Source organism: Manacus vitellinus, unplaced genomic scaffold (genome assembly GCF_001715985.3).
Source record: "Manacus vitellinus isolate BGI_N305 unplaced genomic scaffold, ASM171598v3 scaffold_24_pilon, whole genome shotgun sequence".
NCBI classification, from domain to species: domain Eukaryota; kingdom Metazoa; phylum Chordata; class Aves; order Passeriformes; family Pipridae; genus Manacus; species Manacus vitellinus.
Window position 1 is genome coordinate 9,755,448 of NW_021939798.1, and position 23,560 is coordinate 9,779,007.

The 23,560-nt window shown below is 38.1% G+C and overlaps 1 protein-coding gene across 1 annotated transcript in view; it reads left to right on the forward strand.

Moving 5' to 3' along the window:
- The first annotated feature begins 1,288 nt into the window (after positions 1-1,288).
- The window catches only part of LOC103755821 (centrosomal protein of 112 kDa), a 39,955-nt gene continuing 17,683 nt past the window's right edge, over positions 1,289-23,560 (forward strand). The window contains exons 1-10 of the mRNA XM_029960098.1: positions 1,289-1,366; positions 1,511-1,585; positions 12,934-13,020; positions 14,914-15,013; positions 16,177-16,295; positions 17,317-17,460; positions 19,686-19,840; positions 20,171-20,300; positions 20,799-20,891; positions 21,688-21,747. Of these exons, the coding sequence (XP_029815958.1) occupies positions 1,289-1,366; positions 1,511-1,585; positions 12,934-13,020; positions 14,914-15,013; positions 16,177-16,295; positions 17,317-17,460; positions 19,686-19,840; positions 20,171-20,300; positions 20,799-20,891; positions 21,688-21,747 (1,041 nt within the window). The remainder of the gene's footprint in view (positions 1,367-1,510; positions 1,586-12,933; positions 13,021-14,913; positions 15,014-16,176; positions 16,296-17,316; positions 17,461-19,685; positions 19,841-20,170; positions 20,301-20,798; positions 20,892-21,687; positions 21,748-23,560) is intronic.

Genomic DNA, 23,560 nt, shown 5'->3' on the forward strand with positions numbered 1-23,560 from the left:
GGACACCAACATTTTTAGTTCAGAATTTTTGTATTTTTATTTCCATCTCTCTTCATTGTTTTTTCCCCTCCACTGTGGTTAATGCTCCCTGTTGATCTCACTCCTCTGTTCCTCTCTGTGTCCAAACTTCTTAATTTTTGGGGCAGTAGGTGCAGGCAGGATTCCTTCATTCCCTGATGGATTCTGTAGGGAAGAAAGTTTAATGTGACTGTAGTAAACTCATTGAAAATAAAGATAAATAGATTATCTGTTGAATTACTGGTTTTCTTGTATTTTTGAGCTATAGGGTTAAAATAAAAGATAATAATTCATTGAAATGGAATTTTTGTCAAACATGGATATCTACAACTACTGGGTGAAATATGACAACTCTTCCCCACCATACAGAAATCCTACATAACCTTTTAGGACAGGAAATGAATAGCACTGTGTCAAATTGAAATTTCAGAGGGATTAAGCCTCTTTTTCACTGATAAATTCAGCACACAAATTTATTTAATAGCACTGGAGAAAGTGCAAACATTTGATATATTTGTCATGCCTTGTAGATCAACCTCATCTTACAATATTTAGTGTTTTGGGGTTTTTTTAATGTGTATTGCAATCACATTCATATTCCAGATCCCACTGCTGCATTTTCCAAGATTATACCCTTGAAAATTTTTTTTTTGGGCATCTCTGTGATGTGATGTTTGAGCCTCATCTCTGACAGAATGAGGAAGATCTGTGTGATAGAGGAAGTGGGTTGGGAACAATGTTTTGTGTTCTGTTCTTAAAAATAGTGATTAAGAGCTGCTTTAATTATACAGTCATGTTAATGAATTATTTCCTTATGTTTTGTCACTGTGACTCACATGTGTGGCAGTTGATTCGATGCACCCAAGTGTAATTTTTCAAAAACACTAGATTTTAATCAGTATAATCTGTAAACTTATTGTGGCTTTACACTGATTTCAAGGAAAATGTATCCAATCAAGTTGGAAATCTTTTGCATAAGCCACGTCTGCAGCTGCCAAAGCCTTTTAAAATATGCATTGAAATTGGAATTTTTACAACCACAAAGGTTTTGGGGGGAAAAAAGTGCCATTTTTTATTTTTTTTTTGGTCTGCTTAAATTATAAAACTTGCTGAGTTAGGTCATAGCCACCCAAGTGATCTCTTAGGAAGCTTTCCTATTTCTGTAACACTTAAAGCACGTTGGGATCTGTTCTGTGCTGCTTTTGAGTGATGCAGTTGCTGTGTAAGTGTGGTTGTGATGTCTCACTGTTTGTAAGACATTGTTGCCACGATGACTGTTTCTCTGACTCATTTTTTTCAGGTAGAAAACCCAAGATATTTGCGACAAAAACCGATGCCAAGGTCTTTGGTAGGTGCTTCTGTTCCCTTTAAGTGTCATAAAGGCAATCAAACATTTTCCATATTTTTGATTTCTGGTCAGGGCTGATTTTTTACTTGGGAGTTGCTGTTTTTAGTTTAATAAGTCGGTTTTGAACTCTTTCTCATTCAATAGATGACACCTAAAATTGCCCCAGGAAAAAGGCCTTCTCTCGACCCTCAGTCGCTGCTTCGAGCAAAGGAGAAAGAGGTGAGATTCCAAGGGATCTTCCTTTGGAAATTGGGCATTAAAAAAGCAGCAAAAATCTCATGGAAGAGAACTTTTGCTGAAGTGTCAGGGCTTTTCATTAGCTGCTTAATGTACTTCCCAATTAGGGCCTGAAAAAGACTTTCTGAACACACAGGCGGGTCCTTTGAAAGAATAGAAAAGTTTTGAATTTTAGGAATTTTCTGAACTACCTTTTAGCAGAAGCAGTGAAACCCTCGATTTAGTGAGAGTTTTATTTAGTTTCTATATACCTTTAAAAATCTGGAGACCTTGACCTTATTTCTGTTAGGACCCACATTATTTCTATATTTGCCTCATTGAGCTCCAGTCCTCTTTTATGCATATGGGGTTTATTTTTACTTCTTTGAAACACTGTGAATTGGGGAGGTTTCTGTCAAATCTTGTCTAAGTCTCTCACACCATGTTATTTTGTTATGAATGTGTATAAAAGTCAAATTTTGTGCTCATTTTCACCTTTTTCATGGGTTAAGGAAGCTGATTGCCCGTGATGCTTTGTCACAAACTACTCAATTTATTTAAAACATCTTTTCTTTTTTTTTGAGAGACAGTGAATTAATGAGCAGGAAAGGAAACTCAGCATGCATTAGGAAAACAATTAATAAAAACCCAAACCCAACCAACCAGTCAGAAACCCAACCCAATTCAACACTTATGAATTGGGACTGTCCTAAAGTTGCTTTCAAGTCACTTCAGAAGGTGCCTTTAGCAGAGATACAGGGGAGGGTAAATTTGATTTGCTTCCATTGTTAATGAAATAGTGGATGTGAAATGATTTCTGTTGCTACCTGGCAGCCTTGTTTGATGCTCAAACAAACAGTTGCACAATCCTTTCACTTTCTCTGCTCTAATATTGCCTGTTCATTTTGCACTGACAACATTCAAAGCACCAGTGCCTCAGGATGAGGCCAGGTTTCATAAGATGTGAAAACAGCCCAGAAAATAAATAAATTGAAAGCACAATGCTGTCATTTAAACAATATTTTCAAATTAAATAAACAGGAATGCATGCCAAGGAGCTACATAAAATACCCAGTTAATACTTTGCTGGTTCAGTGGAAAAATCCTCTAAACCACACAGTAAAAATCCAGGATTTTTTGCTAATGGTGCTGGTTTGAACTGGAAAGGTTACAGACAGTGTTTCACAATCACCATGTGTGTGCTATTAACTAGAAAATTTAAATGTGTTTTCATCTTATTTTGTTTGTGAAGCTCAATTAAGAATAAAGCCTTTTCATTTATAGGAGAGAGATGCATTAACAGGAAAATAGAGCTGTGCAAAAGAGTTTGGGGAAACCTTTAACTGTTCTCAACCTCTTTGTAGTACAACAGGAGAACGTAAAATAGGATAACTGTGGGGGTTTTTTTTTTGCTTTTAACCTTCAGACCTTTGTTCATAAACCATTCCTGCACCTGTTTAGACTCTGTAATGCTGAACACATGGCCCTGTGCAGTGATAACCACATCCCAGCCCTGGGAAAACTGCAACAGCATCAGGCTTTTAGTCATCTCTTCCCCAAATCCTTCTGACATGGATTAAACCATTTGGGAAATGGTCATTAGTGGAAAATCAGGGGTTCAGACGAGGAAGATGCAACAGAACGGGGACAGATCCGTGTTCAGGACAGCAAAGCACCACAGATGGGGTGGCTTGTCTTGGTATAAAGGAAAAAATGTCCCTTTGAACTTCAGCTCTGGCCATCCTGAGTGTCACAGAGAGATCCTCAGGGAAGAGGAGGGGAAAGGAAAAGGACTGATTTGTGATTTTTCAGAAACACTGCTAAGATACAGAGTTCTGCTGGGCTGAGAAAATAAAACGAACTGTGTTGATAAAACACGTTGTTTTGCTGACCTTTGCCAAACCACTAGTTTATCTGATGTATCCTTTAAAGAAGTTTTGGTGTTCCTTTAAGGAAATTCTCTTTCTTAATTTTTATCCATCTTAATTTTTCTTAGCACTTTTTTTTTCTCAATTTCCTTCTGGTTTGCTTTTTGTAAGCAAAGACACTTATTTATCTTATCTCAAGAAATGAAACCTAAACACATCTGAGGAATATTGGAAAGAATTTTCACTTCTCATTAGTTTCAACTACAGGTTATAATGAATACCTGGGGTAGATTTGTCCTGAGCTGCATACCACCTCTTAATTAATTTAATTTTTGACAAACTGGCAAGCTCAATGCTTTGTGCAATAACTCTCTTATGAAGCTTCACCTCTCTGGGTTAACTGGGAACACTGGAGTGTTTCCAATGTTTTTGTTGACTTATCACTGTGCTCCTGTCATTTCTCTGTTTTGATTTTTAGGAATCCAGTGATGATGTCTTTAGATGGGTTCTTTTCCAGCCTCTTGTATACTAAATTAGTTCAGACTAAAGGGTTTTGCAACTGGAGGGAGGAGGAAGTTTGGGTGAGTTTTCAGGGGAATACAGGGTACCTGCAGGATGACTCCCACCAGTTTTCATGGAGTGGGGAATAAAGAAGAGGGAAAACATGCCCAGGAAAAAGGGGAGATGATCTGTGTGTAAGATAACAGTGCAGAGAATTACACCCCCCCTCCCCCAAAAATTCATCTTCATGGATTAAGAACCAGAAGTAAGATGAAAACTTTTTTTTGGGCTTTATGTATTCAAGAAATCTGATCTTTAAGATACAGCCTTTTAAAAAACCTATTTAGAACCTTTATCTTTGTAATCTCTACTTAAGTTTTTCTCCTTTTATTTGGGGAATGAGCACTCCCATTTGCTGCGTGACACCAATTTTATTTATAAAGATCATCAAGATCATCACGGTTTTACAGCACCAAAAGCGTTGGGATGGAGTGATCTATTTATGTTAAGATAAAATCTGCACTGATGGTGTTATAGGTTAGTCCTGATCTGGCTGAAAGTGCTCTAAATTTAAGGTGTTGAAAGCAGTGGATTTACTGGGCTTCTCACTTATCTGGCAAGAGATTATAAATTGAAAGGGAGAAAATTGCATAAGGGCTGGGATATGGATTTTTCCCCAAGAGGGAATGTAGGGGAAAGAATTCAGGGAGGAAAGAAAGCTGTGGGACTTGGGAGGGAGAGTGAACAACACTTGCTGGTGTTATCATGGAAAGAGGTGGGGTTTTAGGAGAAGAAAAGGAACACTTGAAGATAACAGTCCCTGCAGTTGGAAGGAGGTGGTGATCAGTGAGCATTGATGGTTTTGATTTCCTCCTCTTAATTGCTCTGTTCCATAACAAAGTATTTAAATACATGGAATTCCTGCCAAATTAAAAGCAATCAATAAAACCAATATGGAGAGAGTATCCTAAAGGAGGACTCTTGTAATTAAACCATCGTAAAATTAACATTGTCATGGGTTTGATAACAAATTGAAACAAATTGTTTGAAAATATTGAAAACAAATATTTTTGTTCATATCTTCCAGGAATGATAACGAAAGATACCAGTATTGTTGTCTGGGATGTTATATTGAATTAAAAGTGTTTGTGTGCTCATTTCTGTGTGTCTCTAGAGTTTAAATTTTGGTAGATGGAGATACATATATATATATATATGTGTATGGAATCAGGAGAGCTGGATAGAACTAAAGGAACCTCCTTAGGTATGAGATGGGGCTGGTGATCCTGTTGGTGCTTTTTAAGCTCAGAAATATTTAGTAATAACAGGAGGAGAGTAGTGTTGATGAACTTTCTGAAAGCATTTGAGTTGTAAAACCATCTGTAGGTGAGCCCAAAACCTGAATTTTACCATAAGTGGAGCTTTGTGTGTTGGATTTTTTTTTTTTATTATCTGTCTGTTCTCCCACTTCTCTCCCTTTCTTCTTCCCCATTTTTTGTCATCCTGTTCACCTGGAGCTGTCCAAGTCACTCTTCAGCTCATAAATATAACACTGGTTTCCAAGGGGTAAAAACTGTTAAGGTTTTTAATTCTGGTGCATATTCTTGTTAAAATGTAAGAAGGTGTGTTGGATCCTGTTGACACAAGCATGGCCCACACGAAGGGGCAAGGAAAGGCAGATAAGACACAATTATTGCTTTCATCTTGATTTTCACTTTCCATAACTTTTTTTTCTTATGACAACTTGGTTCTGAAAATACTGTTTTACTTCCCCTTCAAAATACTCCAAGCAGTGCACATTGTGGCGTTAAATATTCTCTGGTTCAACTGAATTTCCTGCTTTTATCCCCAACCCTGGTGTCTTGTTTGGAGTGCAGTGCCTGATTTATGTGAGGAATCCACTTTTAAACTGATTCTCACCACCGAGTAATCGTTGAGCAGGAATCTGTTAGTTCATGTTTAAAATCACAGCAATCCTGACTCCTGTTAACATCATTCCTGGCTGATTAATGTCCTGTTCCCCCCCAAAAAAACCCCATGTGCAAGTTGTCCGCTGTCTTCCATGTGAGGAAGTCACATCCTGTCTTGCTTTGATAACTCTTCAGAATGTAATGTTATAAAACCCAAACCTTATTTTATTGCCAGACTGGTGTGAGACATCCAGTGTATGTCAGGATGAGACATGTTTTCATAAACTGCCTGGTGATTTATAATTCCTGATACCAGCCAGGCTGGTTATGAAGATATATATGTACATGCACAGTTATTTATTTATTTTTTTGCAATAGTTTGTGGACTATGTCTTTAATTATTGCACATATGGGCTGGAGACATTGAGAAAGATCAAAGGGGTAGGTTAGCAATTCAAACTAGTGTTTTAACCAGTAGAATGTCCAGATGGTTGCCAAGCAGCTGGGAATTAATCTTTTGCTGCATGATTAATCTCTACCTCAAAGTGTCTCTCCCTTTAAAAAAAAAAAAAAAAGAGGAAGAAAGTTCGATTTTTTTTTTTTTTTTTTTTTTTTCATGTGTATAGGCCCTGATTTTTAAGGGAGGAAAGACACTGACTGCAAAAAGTGCTGTACACTGTTATTGCTTAATGTTGCACTGGTGAAAGCAAGGTGGGAGTGCAGGTTTAGTGGCTGGTTTAGGAGATCCTGAAGTGAGTTTAAAAAGTTCAGCAGCTGCTGAAACACAACATAAAATAAAAAAAAAAGAAGTGACACTGGGGAGAAAAAGTCAGTGCTGTTGACTCAGTGTGTTCAGGCTCATTCAGTGGACTCAACATTACGCAGAATTATAGGAAGTTTTCAAGCAGTATCTACTTTTGTATTCAGATTTTACTAAATGCCTTTGAAATCTGTGTGATTTTTGCATGTTCACGAGGCTCAGGCTTCAGAGCTGGCACCTGCAGATTGTTTGCTGCGTTTCTGAACTGCCTTTCCTGAAATTGCATCTCATAATTTACTCCTGTGTAGAAGTTTTCACAACTTCTAACCATATATTGAACTTTTTTTGGTACAGTGGTGGCAGTGGCTGCTCCTAGTGGCAGATGTACTTGTTCTGTGTGGAAATGGCACACTTGCCACTCCAATAAAGCTGTTAAATAATATGATGTGTTGTGGTGCTAATATGCATGTTATGTTTATTAACTGTATAAAACATCCTTTGGGATAAAAATACCATTGCCAGATATTACAGTTGTTGGGATACAGAGCATTTCTCCTTTTTCCCACTGCCCTCAACTTGGAAATCTGTGAAAAATACATTGTTCTCTCTTGAAAGATCCTAATGACATTTGCATATGAATGAGAACAATTGTCCTTTCAATTATTTTTCTGTATCCAGCAAATGTGTATTAATTTCAGTGTCAGTTAAAAAGTCAGGTTTTTCTTGATGGGGAAGGCTGGTAGGATTTGATTTAGGACAAAGCCTTTCATTCTTAGTGTTTATTGAAATGGGATAATAGTATCATGTTAATTTTTTTACTGAAGTGAATATTGAGTTGCTCTTTCAAGAATACTCTGTAAAAAATATTGCAGCTGGAAGTAGCAGCTGTAGTGTTTTTAAAGAGTAAAGATACAAAGAAGGTCATATCCGTGGAGGGAATTATAAATGTTTGTTAGGTCAAATAATATAGTCCAGATCATAAACATGGACTTTTGTGGAGGGACCTTTGGATCTGGGCAAAATGCCATGTTTATAAAGGGGTTTTTTGCATTCTAATTTCTGGCTGTTCCACTTGTTTGATGCCTCCTTTCTTTCAGTCCATCTCTGGTTTATCCTGAGCTCTTTGAAACAGAGACTTTACAAGTAATTTATTTCACCTTGGGCATTGCACTGGATAAAAATATTGATGATATTCAGTGCAGAATTTGGTTAGTGATTCTGTTGGTTAATGATGTGCTGTTTCAAAATGTAGTCATAAATTTATTTATTTTTTTGGGATTGGAAGTGAACAGTATTTTTTCCACATCCTGTAAACTCCACAAGCTTTTCAGCAGTTCCATTTGAAAACAGATTAGTTCCAATATGATTAAAATCTACATTTACTGTAGAAATTTCTATTCAAATAAATTGCCGTGAAGTATTTTTCCTTTTTTTTTTTTTCCACACCAGTGATTTTCTTTCAAAGATTTAGGAGGTTATTCTGGCTCTTAAATAGCTGTAAAATGTGGAAAGTATTAATATACCTCCAAGCTAATCATAAAAATTTTTGAGGCTACAATATGATACAGAAATAACACAATGAGAAGAGACAGCTTGTTAATGATGATGTGAGATACACTGTTCTGAATTACTTTAGTCTGAAGTCAGCATGTCTTTATAATAAATCTTGACTGTTTTGCAAGTACAGTCTCTCCTGCCTTGGCCTTCCTGAATGGTTTAAAACACTGTATAAATTATCAATATTTATTGTTTTAACCCTGCATGTGAAAATTGAGTAAACAGGATTCAGTAGAAAGTTGGAGTTGTTTGTTGATATTTTTGTTAAGAAACCTTTTTCTTCTATGAAAATATCAAAGCTTTGTGCTGTGCACTGATTTCTTTCAGCAGCTGCACAACACCAAGACAAATAAGTTTTGTCGTGCACTGTAAGATACACAAAGTCATTGTTCTACATTGTTAGTTCTTACTTTGAAGTTCTCAGTTATTGTTTACATCCTTCTCCCCCTTCCTCGCTTCCTCCCTCCCTCCCCCATATATTCATAGGCTTGGAAAAAAAAAATAAAAAAAATCTGGCAAGCAACAAGAACTGTTTTGTCAAATAGCCAAAAAAAAAAAAAGAAATCTCTGATGGATGTTAAAGCTCCAAGATGCCACCTCTGGCCTGAGGGTGAGCCCTGTAATGAAGACAAGTGAGCAGTGGGCAGGAGTTCAAAGCTATCTCTGATTAACATTGTTAACCTGCTCATTGAGTTCCTCTTAAATCAGCTATTTAAATATTTCGACAAATTTCCGTAAGTGGGGACAAGATGAATGTTTGTGTTCTGTCACGAAAAACGGAGAGATCACCTTCCCTCCCTCCTTTCCCCCCACCAAAAAAAAGATTTATGGCAGTTGCAGGTTAGACTCTTATCAGTTGAAATTTGACAGCTGTTAATTAAATTTTCCTGGCACCCAACCCATGTTATGGAAACACAGGGCAGCGATGGGGTGAAAAACCATTTTCAGGTGACTGTTGACTGGTTCGGGTGGTGTTTTGTTTTTTTTTCAAATGGGCAAGAAAGTGTGATGAGGCACATAAAAGCAGTTCTGCTGCTACCACCCTCCCTGGCTTTAAATAACAGGGACAGCACAGATGTTTGACATCAGTATTGTTTACATGGCCTTAGGGTTTAATTGCCTCATACTCTTTGTGAGGAGGATAAACAATGACAGAAATCCAAAGGAATGATGTTCAGGCAACAGCAATGGCTGCGTTTCATACATAGCTGCAAACTTCCCAACTATAGCTAAATATCTCCTTTTTTTTTTTTCTTTTCTCTTGTCTGAATGGTAACATGCCAGAAATTTCCTATTTTTCTGCTGCCTCTCAACTGGTGATAAAAGGTATAAAAACTGATGAGCTGCGTCTAACGACGGAACGGCTTTTCCGAGTTGTTTTTCTCTATTTTCTCTAAAACCTACCAAGGTCTTTGCTGCTGCTGTAGGTTATTTTGTTTCTTAACATGAATTTAACCAACAGAGGAAAGCTGGAGTGCAGAGGGCACCGTATGGAAGAGCAGCACACGGAGGCACCAAGTGCAGGAAATCGGGACGCGCGTGGAGCAGATGAAGTTTGACATTTGGGTACTGCAAAGAGGCTCAGCCTCAGCTTGGCGTGGTTTTAATTTTGAAAAGATATACTCCTCCATTGAAATTAGCATTTAATAACGTGCTTCAGCTTCTCAGTGGAAGGGGAGATATCTCGCTGCCAGTTGTGAGGAGCCCATTTGCTTCGCCCCGACCCTCATGAGCTCACTGGTTAAAATGTGTTTACATGACTTAATTCTTTTTTATCTTACGTGCGTGGTGAGGTTGGAAATGTGCCTCACAGAAAGGGTGGGTCAAAAAGCACATTTGTAAGTGAAACCAGTACTCCAAGCTTATCTGTAGGACACTGGTGCTGTCCTCAGGCCTTCTGTCTTTTCCAGCTGGTTTCCACAGAAGAAGATAAGTTTAGGATTTTTAAACCAATTTTTACAGCAGATGCTCGAATTAGCACTTCCAGAGGTTGTGATGAACATATATGTGTGTCTTGGAATTATGGAGCAGTATAAAATTTAAATATTGTGGGAGATTTTTCATTTTATTTTATTTTTTGCCAGTTCTTCGTTTCAAATACATCTTTCCTCTTAACACCAACTGAAAACTCCAAGTGCAAATCAACTACTGAATTTCAAACAGCTTAATATGGGGCTCCTCCCTTTTCTTTATATAGTAGGTCTTGAAGGGACAAAATTAGGAAAGTTGTGGATGAAGCAGATGGGGCAGGAAAGTGTCTGCGGTGCTGAAACTACAGAATTTCATTAAATTTATAGAAGTTGAGGACCTTGAGTGCTTTTTGAGGTATCACTTTGTCAGCCCTGAGGTGATGAGAAGTTGAGATTTTTCAAGCAATTTTATTTTTAATGTTCAGAGGAAAATGAATCTTATTTTGTTATCACAGGGTTTGCATCGTTAAGGACTGACTTCTGTGCCTTGAACACATTTTTCATGTTTTTTCATGTTGTTTGGTTGCAATTGGCTCTTGGTTTTTGGAAAGTACTCCCAAGATCTGTGAAAATGGAAGAGCTGGCTGTTCTAGGGGAAGTGGTGTAATGAATTAATGAACTAAAATTGATGAGAACTGGTGCAAGGTGGTGCTAAGTGGAAGATTAATGAGAAGTGGGAACCAGCTTTGAGTACAGGGAGTTCTGTTGTCAACCTGCAGGAAAACAACAGCCTGTGGCTGAGAACAATCACCAGCACTTGGAAATATATGTGTGTCCGTGTTTAATCCAAATGGAGTTTTAGATTTTGATTTATTTTTGTGTTCTTTCAACCTACGTAGTAATAAAACCAAGCCCAGCTCTCAGCAGATACAAAACCACCAAGGATTAATTTTCATCCATGCCAAGACATTCTCACTTTATTAATGAGTTTTAAATGTAAAGTGTTTGTGTGGATTTAGTAGCTGTGTGAGGGCAGTAGCTGTGCATCAGTAATTCATAAGCTTTTAATGTAATTCAAGTAGATTGGAGTCTCTTTCATGTTTAGTTTCTAGTATTTGTGTTTTTACAAGGCCTTCATATTTATTTATGGAATGTTCACAAGCTGTCTATCTGGAAGTGGATTACTGTGCTTTTTTTTATTAAATCAACACTTATTCATCACCTGGTACGAAGATTTTCTTCTATAATGTCACTTTGTTGGAGTGATATATGCATATATTTCTTTTCATATATACATATGCGTAGATTTCATGAATAGAACATGCATTTTTATCATGATGCTTATTTTGGGGTGATAAAAGAGGTGGCTGACAACTGAGAATATGATTTATTTTCTTTGGATTAATTGTCAATCTAACTTTTTTTTCCCCCCATTAATTTGCATAAGGCTGTGTACAAATAGTTGGGAGACAGGTCTCTTTATCTGTGGTGTAATAAGCAGGTTTAGAGTCAAGAAATGGAAAGAAATTGCTGGTCTTCCTTCTCCTCTTTTCAGTTCTTGAGGACTCTTCTGTGTTTACAGAGCAGCATTTTGCATTTTTGAGTTGACTTGGATTTTTGTGGCTGAGGTTTTCGATTGGTGATGGTAGTGATGTCTTCAATTCACAATAAATCTGTAACACAAACAAACCATATAAAAGAAATTAATAATTTGCACTGTGTTTAGTGTCTATCTGTGTTAGATAAAGATTCATGCTAGAATGGCAACTTTTGCTTAGTCAAAGGAATGGAAATAATGTTGGTTCCTGTGGAATTGTCAGTTGGGAGCATTACAAGGCAGGTTCTTGGCTGAGCTAAATAAAAAGGTGAGAGCTGAAAACAGCTGGATGGTGATGGAAGTCCAGTGTCCAGCTCTGAGGTGGGGGAGCCTGAGCTCCTTGGGCTCTTAGGACATCCAAAAGGACACAAAGTTGACCAAAAACCACTTTGTTGTCTGCTGGTGGGTGTTGGTGCCTCGCTCCAGGGGTTTTGGTCCCCCCTTTTCTAATGTGAGAGGGGCATTGGGGTCTGTCTGGAGAAGCTTCTGTGTCCCCTCTGCTTTCTGAACAGCACAAATTATTAACTGTAGAAGTGGAACAGCCCAGATCTGAACTCAAGGTGTCACTTTTGGTTTTTAGAAAACACGAGAAACGCCAAATTCCTGTCATACCTGTCCTTGTGAAAACATGCAAGAGACTTAAAAATACTTGAGAGGTGGAAACTTAGACTCTGAGTAAGAATTGTCAATGTATTGTTGTGTTGGGTTCAAGCACTACTTTAAACAAACACAACAGGAAATGTATTTTAGCAATCAAGTCCTTACTCCCATTGTAAGTCACCTTTGAAGGGAAATGTGTTTATAATGTGAACTCTATGAATAATGGAAAACAAACAAAACCAAACATGCATCTGGGCTGAAGGACATTCTTTGTATAAATGTAACACCTGCCTGAAGGAAAGCAAGTTTACCAAACCTGATATATTCACAAATATTAAAAGTTTTATTCCTAAGTGTTTATTTAAATTAAGGACGAAAGCTTATTTTAGGCAGTAGCAGTTGTGTTTGTTGCCAACTAAAACATCTTACAAATTCATTTTCTAAATAAATATTTTAGGTTGACATCTTTTGCAGCAGTTTTATCAAATGGATATGAAAATATTGAGAAAGTGAATATAGATTGTTTTCAGCAATTATTTGTTGGTGACTCCCCGTTGCCTTGTTAAAGACATAAATTAAAAGTTATGAAAAGGTCATTAGTGTAATTCATTCTTTATTTAAATTGCCTATCCTGTTTTGCTTTTAAAGCTGGAAATGAAAGTGAAAATAGCAGAAGGTAAATTTCATGAAGAAAAAGTGAAATTACAGCAGAAGCACGATGCTGACGTTCAAAAGGTAAAAAGCGTTTGTATTTTCTTCCAAAAAAATGTGTTCATAATAGAGAATATGATTATAATTAATAACTAGCAGTTGTTCTTTAACTTCTCCACAATTGCAGTTAATGTTCATTAAAAGCCAGATTGTAGGTAAGTTTGCATAAACTGATAGGAATGTGCAGTGTTCTATGGTAACATAAACTTAGGAAAGGGAAAACATGGGAAGAAAACAAAGGAAAATACACGAGGGCATTTGTTTGTTTGAACAAGAGAACCTATTTTACCAGCCCAACAACTTCTGTGGGTTTGTTTGTGATGAAATCACAAACTTGTGATTTTTCTTTCAGAGAGAGAGCACCTGTGTTATAGAAAAATGTGAATAAAGACTTTTTATGGACAAAATGTGAAATGTAACAGTAGGAAAATCCACCAGTATATCAGATATGTTCCTGCTCATACAGTAATAGTGTTTGTTCTCCTGTCTCCATTTTGACAGGGTCTTGTAGCAAAGCCTGGTCACTGAACAGCCCTTTATTTATGTTTCTGTGTTGTTAAACCTGATGTGGCTCTTAATTCTTCAGCACCGACACGACACCAGATCTGCTTCTTTGGGTTCCGTTGGGTTTGTCTTTGTTGTGTTGCACAGCACCACTTCTGGGAAGGTCACAAAAAGGCTATCACAGACCACGTGGTTACCTTCAATGCCATGTTTTAAACATGGGGTAAAATTCTGGAAGGTCCTGAGTGCCTCTGGACTCTCTCTGATCCTGGGGACATGGCAGGAATTAAACACTCGGCGCCAGGATCCCGATGGCTGATCCCACTGTAAGCTCTACATTACTCACTGCCTCTGTTTTGTTTCTTAAGGCTGAGTCACAGCCTTGGAGGAAGTTGGTTGACACAACACTGTGACACATCAAAGCCTCTTGAAAGGATGTTAATATTTGGTCAGGTGCATTTTTGGCTCATCTGCTCTGAGAGCCTGCGAGCAGAACCCGGCGAGCGAAGCCGGGAGTCGAAAGGAAACAGCTTTGTGAGAATAAGAAATAGTTGAAATGCTTTCTCATCCCTTGAGTTTGTCAGCCCTTTCTAACTGATGTTAGAATTCCGTCTTTTGAAGTCGTTTAATCACGTTGGATATTTTAGAAAAGGTTAAACGGCGTCGTATTAATCTTTAAAGACGCAAAACGTTTATTGCAGATGGAGTAATATTGTTTTAAGATGAAAGCTTCTGTTGGATAAGAGATTTGGGGCACAGTTATAAAATTTCTGGGACTTTAATCTTTATCTTAAACACAAAGTTTTTTAAATTAAAATACTATCTCAAAGTGTGCAAATATTTGAGCTGTTTTTTTCCAAAATCGGCGTGTTCAGAAATGGGGGTGCAGTTACCTTCATATACTTCCTCTATTCCAAGCCTTTGTTCCTTGGAATCCATGCAAGGAATTGCAATTGGTGAAGCACAGAAGAGTGTAGTCAAGTTTACCAATTTATTTTCCATATTTCTTCAACCTGCTGAGAATTTTAGGTGCTTTTAAATAGTATAAGGCAACTTAAATATGAAAAGGGAAACCCATCTTTTCTGTTGCAATAGAAGCTCTATGGAACTTCCACACTCAACAGGAGCAACACAGAGTTTGCCTAGGTTTGAAAGGAAACAAAAAGACCCATCTTAAAGCATGAAACTCCTTTTTAATGTACTTCTGCCTACATTTATTTACAGCAGTCCTTTGTTTATGAGTGGGCAGTCTGAGCTGTGAAAAATGACTTAGATTTAATCACAGTCCTGCAGGACCTGAGCACTTCTTGAAGGCAGTGCCTTTGCCAGAGATCAGGGTGGATTGTTTTGTGCACTGGTTGTAGTTTTGATTTTTCTGAACTCTTGTTAAAATAGTTTGAATTGTCCCTGCAGATTTTGGATAGAAAGAACGACGAAATAGAGGTGTTGAAGTCCACCTACAAAAAGAAACAAAAAGAATCTGAGGAGGTGATCAGAAGACTGGAGAAAAAAGGTGATTTTTCTCTTCCTGCTTGTTTTCTCTGTGGTGGTATTGCACTGCATTCTCTTGTGGCTGTGGGCTTGTGTTCCTCCTTCAGACATCCCTTTCTTCTGCATTTGCAGGTCTTCACTTTATTTTTTCCTTTAGATTTTGAGAGGCTTGTCCAGTTGCCTTTGCTGTTTCCAACCCACAGGAGGCCTGTGATCTTTTATATTTAACACAGGTTTTATGAGCATCACCAAAAAAAGTTTCTTTGATGGGGCTGAAGTATTTTGACCACTCACTTCAAACTTTTTGGAACCTCTGGCCCAAAGTTAATTTCTTTATGCATTCAGTACATTTTAATCAAACCACAATGGGTTATTTTTAAAACTGTTGCGGCAAGAGATTTCAAACATGAGTAGTCTTGAATATGTCATAAGTACAAAACTTGGCCTGAGTGTGGCTTGTCAGCAGTTTTTCAGTGTTAGTTTCTTTTAGAATTCCTTGGAGTCCTTTTACACTATGGACTAAACCACAATGTAAAATAATACAGAAGTTTGGTAATCTATGTACAAAAAGGGAGAGTGTTCCATGGATATTGTTTCCTCCTCCTTGGGAAAGTAATTTGTCCAACAAGGAATCTGGTGCCTCCCTCAGTGGGTTGGTGGTTGCTCTTGGCTGGAACAGGTTGTGTTTGAGTTGCCTCCACTTTTACCAGATAATGAAAATCCTCAGTCACTTCTGAAAAATGAATATGTACCTGCTTTGTTTTCCACTAAATTTGTTAGACTGTGAATTCTCGATGCAGTCACTTGGGGAACTTAATTTCCTTGTGTATCTTTAATATTCACAAGAACCTCTTCTTCTAGGGATGCTCATGAAATCAGGTTAAAAATGCCTATTTTCTTTAGGTTATAAGGAATTTTGCTGATGTGCATTTACTCCTTCAGGAAGGAAAACTCACTCTGAAATATTCTGTAAACAAAGCAGAAAACAGAGAACACCTTGTAATACTGCAGTGACACAGAATCACAGTGCTAAATTTTGAAGCAGCCCATGCATTAAGTATTTTAGAGCCAAAAAACATCAGAAAGTCGGGTCAATTGGAAAGCTGATGTAAACTGATTGTTGCCAGCACTGAACAATCCCAAAGGTGTCTCTTGAATGGTTGTTTATTTTCCCATTTTTAACAGTTCAGACCCTTGTTCGTGAGTCCCAAGTTGTCAGAGAAGCCAAAGAGCAGCAGATTGTGGAGTTGAAGAAGATGTGTGAGCAAAGCAATGATTCCCTGAACAATGAGTGGGAGAAAAGGGTAATGAACAATACTTGCTTTCTTGACAGATTCCTACAGTGTTTGTCTGATATAATACACTTTGTCACTCAACAAAATAAATATAAGGAATATGTTACTTTGAGGGATGTTTTTTTATGCTGATTTTGATTATTGTTTTTTTTTCTCTGGAGTAATTAAACCTCTTTTTGCTGATGCCTGCACACCCACACCCACCCAGCTGGTCACCCTGTGCCTGGGGTTCATCTGGCCTCCTGGCAAGTCTCTGGATGTATTAGGGAAGTGTTTATTTCTGGTTGACCTGACATGGAATTTTAATCTGGGTAAACCTGCTGCTACCTGCTGCCACGGTGATTCCTTTGAACTCTTATTTTTGCAATGGGTCACGAATTCTTCAGTGTATTTTTATTTATTGTTAAAATCAAGACAGTGGCAAAGCAGGGGGAAAAGCATGTTTATTGTGAGACAGTGTCACCTTTGTCCAGATTATTGTCAGGATTTGTCTTGCTCCCCCCACTTGGGAGAGGGAGGGTCACAAAAAGGGCAGACCCACCCACCTTTATAGATGAAGAATGCTGTGTAATTTAATTTTTTTGCAGCCCTGCATCTGGAAATGATGTTGGGTTTAATTCTTGCCTTCTGAGAGATAAATCATAAATCTTGTCCTTTGTGCTGAAGACCTCGAGGCTTCAGTGTTAAATGGGCTTTTCTCATAGAATCCAAAATGGTTTGGTTTGGAAGGGACCTTAAAGATCATCTCATTCCAATAGAATATTAGAGCATGGCAAAAGTATGTCTTTTAGCATTCTGTGTGGATTAAGTTATGCCCTCTACACACTTCTAAATGACTTGCTTATATTTCTTACAGCTTTGTAGAGTCATAGCAGACCTATTTAGTGAGCAAATTGTCTTGTTAGAAAGGACAGAAATGTGACCACCCGGGCCTTTCAGTCGTTCTGTTTGTATTCTACAATAATCTAATACTTATAAATGCTAGTTTTAGATGCCATTCATTATTTTCTGCTGTTTTTCTGATGCACAGCTTCACGATGCTGTGGCTGAGATGGAGAAGGAGAAGTTCAACATCCGGAAGAAGCACACGGAGGACATGCAGGAGCTGCTGGAGGAAACCAACGCCCGGCTCCACAAAATGGAGGAGGAGTATTTGCAGCAGACCCAGTCCACTGTGAGTTTGATTGTGGACATCTCACAGTAGCAAGTGTCTTTTCCAACATTCAGACTTCGTGGGTTTGTGTTCAAGTGGACTGGAAGTGCTCAAGGCCAGGCTGGAGCAACTGGGGCTAGTGGAAGGTGTCCCTGCCCATGGCAGGGGTTGGAATCAGATGATCTTTAAGGTCCCTTCCAGCCCAAACCATTCCATGATTCTGTGATTTGTGTATATACTTATTTTTGATGGTGCAGTGCAGTTATTCTGTCCTTTGAGAGGACAGCCAATCCAACCAAGGGTTTTTCCCCCAGATAAAATTAATCAAAGCACAGCCCTTCAATCAGTATTACAGAGAAAAATATTTGTGATGAAGGACTGACTGTAATATTTCTCACTGGTTTTGATTCAAGTTAGCAGAACTTTTGTTTCTGTAGATTTGTGCACTATAAAAAAGATTTATATAGTAGATCTATTTTCAAAGATACTTGTGACTCTTTACTTACCCACCTTCTCTTTGAATGAGCAAATGCTTGTTAGATTAAAGATCACATAAAAATAATTATTGATTATTCTAATGTATTACGTTTCTTTTCTAGAATCATTATAAACATGGAATAAGGTATAATGTGGATTTTGTGCCTCTTATATAAATGATGCAAAAAGCTAAAAATTGGCAGGTAACCTCAAAAAACATCCTGTACTTTTTATCAGGGTGAGACATGAAGAAAATTGAATGAGTGAAAAGACAATGTCAAACAAAATTTATTCCTTTATTAATGAATGTTGAATTTAAAAATTAACATTCAGATCATGTCATAGGTAACAGTAAATACAGAGAAAAATGGACACAGTCTGTCAGCAAGATTGAATTTAAGAACCATCAAAACTAGACAGATCTTGCTGAGCAGCTTCTGATTTAATAATTAAACAAGGTAGAGTTCAAGGCAGGGCTTAAGATGAAAGACTAGATTGTCACTGGAAATTAGTTTTCTTTTTTTCTCTCTCTCCTTCTTTCTGTCTCCTGATTTTATTTTTTTTTTTTTTGGTTGGTTGGTATTTCAGAGTTTTTCCTTGTTCAGAGTTTCATGTTGTCAGGAATGCCAGGGCTGTTAGAGAGAGGAATGGGCTGAACAATTGAACTAATGCCAGAGAGCTCATAAGGAGGGGGTTGTGCACAAATGTGAACTTCCTCGAGGGCCACAGGGCCAGGGAGGAGTTATTATATTTGTTAATATGTCAGTACTTTTTTTTTTCCTTTAAAAAAACCCCAAACAAATAGAAAACCCCAAAACAAGGAAAAACAAACAGAAAACCTGAAGCAACAAAACCAAAACAACAAAAAACCCCCAAAACAAACACCCCTTTGCCCCCCCCAGAAAAAAAACCCCAAACATTCCTGTGCAGTTGGCTTTGCATTGATGGAGAACTTTGCTCTGCTGTGGTCATGGAATATTTTAAGCTCAGGTGACCATCCAGGTGACCCTGTGTGAGGTTCTGGCTTTGCTCCAGGCTCTTGTCCCAGTCAGGGCAGTGCCTGCAGGTGGCTGATGTTTGGATTTTTATTTTACTTTAACAGTGGGTGAAAATTCTGTTCCCATTTCCCCCATCTTCAGGCCTTTGTTAGTATAAAAATAACTGTGATCTGCACGTCCTGGAAGGACAGCTGGGTCTTATTTTTTGACTTCAGCCTCCTGAGGAGTCCTCTCATTTCCGTGCATGTTACCATAAATTTAGGGAAGAATGGGAAGTGGCAGAGTAGTCTCATGCTACCTGCCTGTTCTTATTCTGCTTCTTTTGAAATTTGTTTACATTAGGAGATGAAGTTCTAGGAAAAAGATGCAGCTTTTAATAGATGTGATTTATTGAGAGGAAATCACTGTAATTAGATTAATGGGAGGTCTAAAAATCCTTTATGTGTGTTATCACCCATTACAGTTTTCCATAGAAATACCCATCTTCTCTCCCATTTTAAGAGATTTGCAATTTAAAAATCAGTTGCATTGACTGCTTTGCTTAAGGGAAAAGATGTGTTACTTTGAGAGGGGATAGACATCCGTATTTTGAAGGTTTATTTATGTTTTGTGTAGAACAGAGAATTTACTGTCGTGATTGATGACAGCTTTGCTATTGTAACCCTTGTGCCTCTGGATCACCAAAGAACCTTGTTGCTCCAGGCTACTGAATAACAACAGGACTATTCCCTCATTTATTCTGGGTTTCCTCAACATGACTTATTCTTTTAGAACGAGACTGTCCAAAAACTGGGGGCTCGTGTCCAGCAGTTGACTGTTGAGGCTGAAAATAGTCATTTGCTGCAGCAAAAATTATCTCAGGAGAAGATGGAAGCAGAGCAGCGTTACCAGGACTTGTGCTCTGAACTTCAGGAACTCAAAGCAAGGTAATTAAACAACACTTGCCTGTTTACCATTTAAGAATATGGAATTTCCAAGAGCAAACACTGTTCATTTTGCTCCAAGAGCACTGTGAATGTTATTTGACATTAAAAAGCTTTCATGAAAATGTATTAATTGTTGTCCAACTCCTTTTGGACTGGCCCAACCAACCATCCTGAGGAGGGTGTTGTCTTTCCATTATTTATAAGCAGCTCGTTGTGTGACAGGAGCAGTGGCACAGGCAGACATGCAGGATCTGTAGAGTTGATACTGAGCAGGTAAAAATGCCAAAATATGAAAGCAATTTCCATATTCTATTTGCTTGCTCCTTGTAGGTACAACTTGCTACAGAAAGACAAGGAGCACATTATGCAGGAGTACAAGGAGAACATCCAGCGACTACAAAGTAAATTTGATGTTGATAGAGATTTTATAAAGCAGGAACAAGCTCTCTCTGCAGCTAAGGTATGATAGGCAGGAAAATGTGGTTTGTTTAAGTGGTCTCCTCAATATAAATATAATGCTTATGTATAAATACGAGTAACTGTTCAACTCTCTGAGTTACTCGTGTGTGAGTTTAAATAGAGTTGGAATTTAATTTCTCATTCCCAAATTTGACTGAAAAATCACCTGAAGTTGACTGATAATTCTGGGGTGTGTGTCCCCATACAGGGGGTATTTCCACAGCTGATTCAGGTAAGATACAATTAATACCCTGACCTTGTTTGTTCTGTTAAAATTCTGGATACCAGAGGATTCCGACACACATTTCTAAGTTCACCAGAGGGCCCAAAGTGACGTTTCCAGAGCTGTAAACTCAGACAGGTTTTTTTTTCCCAAGTTGTTAATTTTTTCCCAATTTTGGGCAGCTTTGAGAAATAAATTTAAAGATGCAAAAGATGAATCTGAAGAGCTAGTGAGGAGTGCAACCCAAAAACCCCTTTTTCTGCTAAATCCCTGCAGACATCTGATGTGATTGAGGAATTACAGAGGAGTGTGACTCAGTTAAAGCAACAATTGAAGGAATCAGAACACCAAAGGCAGCAACAGCTGAAGGTGAGCCCTGACTTTCCTAAAGGATGACCAACCTTTTCTCCTTTTTTTTTGTTGATTTAAATGTTTCAACAGCCATACTGGAATGCACTTATTTCAACATGCCTGCTTGTCTGTGTTTTATTAATAGAAATATATAAAGTGTCACCTTTTTGCTTAAAGGTTGATTTAAAAGTGGGACTGAAAGAGGTGAGGGCAGAATTTTCACGGAAATCTTTTGACTGTTTCTTGTAATTCACATGTTAAATAAAACAGTTGAAATGTGTGTTGGTGGATTACAGAGAAACATGACAAAGAATGATGGATGTCTTTTTTTTTTATCATAAACTGTAAACACTTTAAAAGTAAGTTTCAAAATTGTTTTTAATTTTGTCACTCTTGAACAGTTCAGTTCAATATTCTGCCTTCCTGTAGGCATTTAAATTAATCCTCCTATCTGAGGATAATGAGTTCCACATCTGTATCATGTATCAGTCCTGTTGGAGTTTTGGCATCTCCTTCTCCTCCAATGTCTTTCATTTCACAGTTGATAAAGTACAGAATGGCATTTTAATAGCTCAGGAAAACAAGTTGCTGTTTCTCTTTAAAAAACATGAATCATGACTTTTGAGATAGTTTTGTTATTTGCTGTTGGTTGAATTTTTTTTGGTATGTCAGAGAATTTTTTAAGGATGATATCGAGTGGATTTTTAATTTTTATGGGCTGTTCTATATAACAGCAAATGTATGTGTTTGACTGCTTTGAAATGGAAGAAAAATGTGATTGGATTATTTAGAATACACATTTCTTCCCTTGCAGGATCAAGAATACAAGGTTCAGCAGGACAAACTTCACTGGGAGCGTGTGTATGAGAAACAGGTAATGTTTGCAAGGAAAATGAACCATCCTGTGCACATTTCCAGTTTTGTTCTGTACAGAAGTAAAAGTTTAAATTCTGAAATCCACAAAGTAGTAAATTTTGGAATCCAAGCATTTCACAAGGTTTGGAAAAATAACGGGACAAATTCAAGGAAGATTTTAAGGACAGCTATTCGAGCACAGAGATGTCACCTCTGATTCTGGGAACCTGTTGCCCAGTGATTTGGGCTGGGAAGGCATTCCCAAAGAATTGCCCCTGGAAGCCTGTCCTGTTATTTTACACTGGTGGCAGCTGATGTCAACTGCTGCTAGAGAAAAGATAATGAACTGAATGAAACCTGGCCTCTTGTCAGTGTTCACGTGTTCTTCCATACTTCTTTTTCCCCAATATATCTCTATTCCATCCTTCTCCATGTGTTCTCTATGTATTGTCAACGTGCATTGTTTTTACATCAGAAACTTAAAGCAAAAAATGTAATTTTCATCAGAAACACTTCATCTTAAAGCACTTTGCAAATGCTGTCTGCTCTTTCAGGATTTAAACATCAATAGGTTTCAAATTAAACTTCTATTTTAGTGACATTATGTGTGCAACTCATGTTCAGTCAGAGGGTGCTTAGATGCCTGTTTAATTGAAAGGATGTGTTACTCAAACATGTCACTTCCAAATGTGGCAAATTTATAACATGAAATAATGGATTGTGATCCCAGTTACTTGTCACTTGGTAATAGCATTTGTGACATGAATTGCAGTGGGGTTTTGGTTTGAGTTAGTCCCTTCTGCTGACTTGAAGTCAAACCCTTTTTTGTTCCGAGATCTGCTTTGGTTTAAACCTTGCCTACCTTTTTAGTCAAGTCATGGGTTTTTATGAGTGTTGAACTCCAGAAAAATCTGAGATTGGAGTAATATTGCAGGTCAAAATAAAAATACACTGGCATAATTTGGGTATCTTGTGGTTATTGAGGTAAAGTGGACACTGATTTATTGCAATATATCACTTTGGTTTATAACAATACATCACTTCCTCTGCAGATAAGTACAGATTAAATATGTCTGGTCATGTTTCCAGGTGCCAGGGAGGGTATGAAGCTGAGACAGGGAAGGTTTAGGTTGGATCTCAGGAAAAGGTTCTTCCCCCAGAGGGTGGTTGGCACTGACCAGGCTCCCCAGGGCAGTGGGCACGGCCCCAAGGTGCCAGAGCTCCAGGAGGGTTTGGACAGCACTCCCAGGGACAGGGTGGGATTGTTGGGGTGTCTGTGCAGGGCCAGGGGTTGGACTTGGATGATCCTTTTGGCTCCTTCCAGCTCAGGATATTCCATGATTTGAAGTCCAAATGCATTAAATGCCTCACATCTACCTGTTAAACTTGCTGTGTTGCCCTTCTGCAGCAGAGCCTGTCCTGTGATGAGTCTTGAATGAGGTTTGAGGATCATTTGGGGGAAAACTCCTCATTGTGGGCTGAGGGCATGGCAGCAGTGCCCCCACACCAGTGAGCCCAGGCAGTGAAGCTGCAACTCCGTAAACGAGGAAGCAGAACCTTTATTTTTATAAATAACTTTTACAAGTACTCTGCCTGTTCATAAATTCTGATGTAATTGTGTTCTCAAAATCAGATCTTTGAGGAAGGAGGAGAAGAAAAATACATGTGAATTATCTATGGACATAAATCAATAAAACAGGATAGATTGGCCCATAAAATACTAAAACCAGCTTGCCTTCAAGTGAAGGAATCATGAAGTCTCTGGTGCAATCTGTTCACTTGAAAACCTACCCATTATCTAATAATCTTTATGAGTCTACAGTGGCTGTTGC